At 46.5% G+C, this 5,344-nt stretch overlaps 1 protein-coding gene across 1 annotated transcript in view; it reads left to right on the top strand.

Annotated features, from left to right (window-relative positions):
- CASC5 (cancer susceptibility candidate 5) overlaps positions 1–5,344 on the top strand; it is a 68,870-nt gene that overhangs the window by 61,079 nt on the left and 2,447 nt on the right. Inside the window, exons 23-25 of the mRNA XM_011989282.1 lie at positions 1,105–1,214; positions 1,419–1,537; positions 3,358–3,480. Of these exons, the coding sequence (XP_011844672.1) occupies positions 1,105–1,214; positions 1,419–1,537; positions 3,358–3,480 (352 nt within the window). The remainder of the gene's footprint in view (positions 1–1,104; positions 1,215–1,418; positions 1,538–3,357; positions 3,481–5,344) is intronic.

Genomic DNA, 5,344 nt, shown 5'->3' with positions numbered 1-5,344 from the left:
GGCGAGGTGGCGGGCGCCTGTAGTCCCAGCTACTTGGGAGGCTGAGGCAGGAGGAGAATGGCATAAACCCGGGAGGCAGAGCTTTCAGTGAGCCAAGATCCAGCCACTGCACTCCAGCCTGGGCGACAGAGCAAGACTCCGTCTCAAAAAAAAAAAAAAAAAAATTATTACAGGCCGGGGCACGGCAGCTCATGCCTGTAATCCCAGCACTTTGGGAGGCCGAGGCAGGTGGATTACGAGGTCAGGAAATCAAGACCGCCCTGGCTAACACGGTGAAACCCCGTCTCTACTGAAAATACAAAAAATATTAGCCAGGCATGGTGGCGAGCGCCTGTAGTCCCAGCTACTCAGGAGGCTGAGGCAGGAGAATGGTGTGAACCCAGGAGGCAGAGCTTGCAGTGAGCCGAGATCGCCGAGATCGCTCCACTGCACTGCAGCCTGGGCGACAGAGCGAGACTCAGTCTCAAAAAAAAAACAAAAAAAATGATTACTAGGTCTTGAGCTATTTTCATAATTTAAAAATTACTATTATGGGCACTTAGTCTGTATCAGGCATGTGTATTACTTAACACTATGAAGTCCACGCGATTTGTTCCCCATTTTACAAATTAGGAAACTACAGATCAAAAAACTTAAGTGTTGTGTCTAGGATCACTTAGGTATTAAAGAAAGCCAGGATTGCTGGGTGCCGTAGCTCACGCCTGTAATCCCAGCACTTTGGGAGGCCAAGGCAGGTGGATTATCTGAGGTCAGGAGTTCAAGACCAGTCTGACCAACGTGGTGAAGCCCTGTCTCTACTAAAAATACAAAAATTAGCCGGTCATGGTGGCAGATGCCTGTCATCCCAGCTACTCAGGAGGCTGAGGCAGGAGAATTGCTTGAACCGGGAAGGCAGAGGTTACAGTGAGCCAAGATCATGCCGTTGCATTCCAACCTGGGCGACAGAGGGAGAAGGGAGACTCCAGAAAAAAAAAAGGGACAGAATACTTATGTACCTGGTAGTGTTTAGAGTATTTCTAGCTTATATAATATAGTATTTTTTGCTTATATAAAATACATGTATCATAAATATTAACCTGCTTTTGCTTTTTTTTCCTTCCCCAGAGGATCAAGCTCCTCCTTCCTCCCTTTTAGTTCATAAGCTTATTTTCCAGTACGTTGAGGAAAAGGAATCCTGGAAGAAGACATGTAGAACCCAACATCAGGTACCCAAGGTAAAGCCTGATTGAAGTATTTAAAGGAAAATTTGTGATATCTTTCCAAAAAAAAGCAGAACTGAAACTTTACATAAATGATAGTGGACCCTGAAATGATAAATGTATTCAATTGTTTAACTTTTTTGAGTTAGTTATAAGTGAGCCACTAAGCATTGAAATGTTTTCATAATTTCATTGGATTTTTTTTCCCACTTTTTCTAGATGCTTGAAGAATTCTCACTGGTAGTGCACCATTGCAGACTCCTCGGAGAGGAGATTGAGTATTTAAAGAGATGGGGACCAAATTATAACCTAATGAACATAGATGTTAATAATACTGAGTAAGTGTATTAGTTCCCAAGGACTGCCATGACAGAGTGCTACAAATTGGGTACCTTAAACAACAGGTTCTGGAGGCTGGAAGTCTGAGATTAAGGTGTAAACAGTGTTGTTCTTTCTGAGGGCTGTTAGAATCTGTCCATGCCTTCTCCCAATGTCTGGTGGTTTGCTGGCAATCTTTGGCATTCCTTGGCTTGTAAATGCATAACCTCCCTTCATGTTCACGTGGTGTTCTTTCATTGTGCATGTCTGCATCCATATTTCCCCTTTTTATAAGGACACTAGTCATAGTGGATTAGGGGCCCACCTTACTCTAGAAGGACTTCATCTTAACATATTACTTGTGTAGCGACCAGGTTTCCAAATAAGGTCACTTTCTGAGGTATTAGGGGTTTGTAATTCAACATATGAATTTGGGAGAATCCAGTTCAACCCAACAGTAAGTACTTGGTCAACAATTTATTAAATGAATATATATATATATACAGTAAGTACTTGGTCAACTTGGTCAACAACTGACACAGTGGCTCACTCCTGTAATCCCAGCACTTTGGGAGGCGGAGGTGGGTGAATCACAAGGTCAGGACTTCAAGACCAGCCTGGCCAATATGGTGAAACCCTGTCTCTACTAAAAATACAAAAATTAGCCAGGCATGGTGGTGGGCGCCTGTAGTCCCAGCTACTCAGGAGGCTAAGGCAGGAGAATCACTTGAACCCAGGAGGCGGAGTTTGCAGTGAGCTGAGATTTCGCCACTGCACTCCAACCTGGGCACAGAAAGACTCCATCTCCTCACACCTGTAATCCCAGCACTTTGGGAGGCCAAGGTGGGTGGATCACGAGGTCAGGAGTTCAAGACCAGCCTGGCCAAGATGGTGAAACCCCATCTCTATTAAAAATACAAAAAATTAGCCGGGCACAGTGGCAGGCACCTGTAATCCCTGCTACTTGGGAGGCTGAGGCAGGAGAATCGCTTGAACTCGGAGGGTGGAGGTTGCAGTGAGCTGAGATCACGCCATTGCACTCCAGCCTGTGATAGAGTGAGACTCCGTCTCAAAATAAAAAAAAGAAAGAAAGAAAAGAAAGAATATATACCTAACTTGGTTGGACATGCCAGTGTAAAAAGAAAATGAAATTGGCTGGGACGGTGGCTCACACGTGTAATCCCAACGCTTTGGGAGGTGAGACAGGTAGATTACTTGAGGTCAGAAATTTAAGACCAATGTGGCCAACGAGGTGAAACCCCATCTCTACTGAAAATACAAAAATTAACTGGGTGTGGTGGTGCACATGTGTAGTCCCAGCTAATCAGGAGCCTGAGGCAGGAGAATTGCTTGAACCTGGGAGGTGGAGGTTGCAGTGAGCCGAGATCACGCCACTGCACTCCAACCTGGGCAACAGAGTGAAACTCCGTTTCAAAGAAAAAGAAAAAAAGGAAAAGAAATAATGTATGCCTAACTTGGACATGCCAGTTAAAAACTGAATGAAATTGGGCTGGGACAGTGGCTCACGCCTGTAATCCCAACACTTGGGGAGGTGAGGCAGGCGGATCACTTGAGGTCAGGAGTTTGAGGCCACATTGGCGCAAGCCTGTCTCTACTAAGAGTACAAAACTTAGATGGATGTGGTGACAGGCGCCTGTAATCCCAACTACTCGAGAGAATCGATAGAACCTGGGAGGTGGAGGTTGCAGTGAGCCAAAATGGTGCACTGCATTCCAGCCTGGGAGACAGATCTAGACTCCATCTCAAAAAAAAAAAAAAAAAATTGTGTTTCATGCTGTTATTGTGTTGCATTTTTAATTGTGGATCTTGTCTTTTACAGATTGAGACTTTTATTCTCTAGCTCTGCAGCATTTGCAAAGTTTGAAATAACTTTGTCTCTCTCAGCCTATTATCCATCTGTACCATTACCTTCCACCATTCAGAATCACGTTGGGAACACTAGGTGAGTAAAGGGCCAACAGGGTAAGACTCTGGACTACTTTTTAATGTTCATTTTATTTGAAGGATTCCTCAAAGTGGTCAGCAAATCAGTGGACCATAGTGAGAGCTAAATATCAGTTCTCTTGAGTTCATTTTGAAGATTGTGTGTATGTGTGTGTGTGTGTTTGAGATGGAGTCTCACTCTGTCAATAGGCTGGAGTGCAGTGGCACAATCTCGGCTCACTGCAGCCTCCTCCTCCCGGGTTCAAGTGATTCTCCTGCCTCAGCCTCCCGAGTAACTGGGATTTACAGGCACATGCCACCACACCCACCCAGCTAATTTTTGCATTTTTAGTAGATACGGGGTTTCACCATGCTGGCCTGGGTGGTCTCGATCTCTTGACCTAGTGATCTGCCCACCTCAGCCTTCCAAAGTGCTAGGATTACAGGCGAAGAATTTTTTCTTAAAGTCAGTGACCTTCATTGCTATCTCCAGTGGATGCTGGAGACCACTGGTCTATTCTTTTGTACCTGCTTCACTTTTTGAATACTTCAACCTAAAACATGAATCAAGAAGGAAAAAACTCACCATTAGCTTAGTACAGATAATATGTAAACAACTTTTATGACCTTAAAAACAGAGTTGGGCCGGGCGCGGTGGCTCAAGCCTGTAATCCCAGCACTTTGGGAGGCCGAGACGGGCGGATCATCAGGTCAGGAGATCGAGACCATCCTGGCTAACACAGTGAAACCCCGTCTCTACTAAAAAATACGAAAAACTAGCCGGGCGAGGTGGCGGGCGCCTGTAGTCCCAGCTACTTGGGAGGCTGAGGCAGGAGAATGGCGTGAACCCGGGAGGCGGAGCTTACAGTGAGCCGAGATCTCGCCACTGCACTCCAGCCTGGGCGACAGCGCCAGACTCTGTCTCAAAAAAAAAAAAAAAGAGGTGGCTGGGCACAGTTGTTCACACCTGTAATCCCAGCACTTTGGGAGACTGAGGCGGGTAGATCACGAGGTCAGGAGTTCAAGATCAGCCTGGCCAAAGCGGTGAAACCCCACTTCTACTAAAAATACAAAAAATTAGCCAGGCGTGGTGGTGGATGCCTGTAATCCTGGCTACTGGGGAGGCTGAGGCAGAGAATTGCTTGAACCTGGGAGGCAGAGGTTGCAGTGAGCCAAGATCATACCACTGCACTCCAGCCTGAGAGACAAAGTGAAACTCCGTCTCAAAAAAAAAAAAAAAAAAGAAAGTTAGGGCCAGATATGATGGCTCATGTCTGTAAGCCCAGCACTTTGGGAGGCCAAGGTGGGTGGATCAGTTGAGCTCAAGAGTTCAAGACCAGCCTGGCCAACATGGCGAATCCCCGCCTCTACTAAATATACGTAAATTAACTGGGTGTGGTGGTGAGTAGTCCCAGCTAATCTTGAGGCTGAGGTGGGAGGATTGCTTGAGCCTGGGAGGTGGAGGTTGCGATGAGCCAGGATCATGCCACTGGCCCCCAGCCTGGGTGACAGAACCAGGCTGTCTCAAACAGTCTGTGGAACCAGACCTAAAAATGTCTCATTCCTCCTAGACTGTGATGTATTCTGTGACTTTTTAGATACACTGCTGACAGATTGAAAGATAACAGATGTTAAAAATGTGCTCACCTAGGCCGGGCATGGTGGCTCATACCTGTAATCCCAGCACTTTGGGTGGCCAAGTTGGGCAGATCGCTTGAGGCCAGAAGTTTGAGACCAGCCTGGCCAACGTGACGAAACCCTTTGTTTTTGGCCAGGCGTGGTGACTCACCTGTAATCCCAGCACTTTGGGAGGCTGAGGTGGGCAGATCACAAGGTCAGAAGTTCGAGGCCGGGCACGGTGGCTCAAGCCTGTAATCCCAGCA

This window comes from Mandrillus leucophaeus, unplaced genomic scaffold (assembly GCF_000951045.1).
Source record: "Mandrillus leucophaeus isolate KB7577 unplaced genomic scaffold, Mleu.le_1.0 Scaffold35, whole genome shotgun sequence".
Taxonomy (NCBI): domain Eukaryota; kingdom Metazoa; phylum Chordata; class Mammalia; order Primates; family Cercopithecidae; genus Mandrillus; species Mandrillus leucophaeus.
Note: the sequence above shows the minus strand (reverse complement) of the source record. Positions and strands in the feature narration are given on the sequence as shown.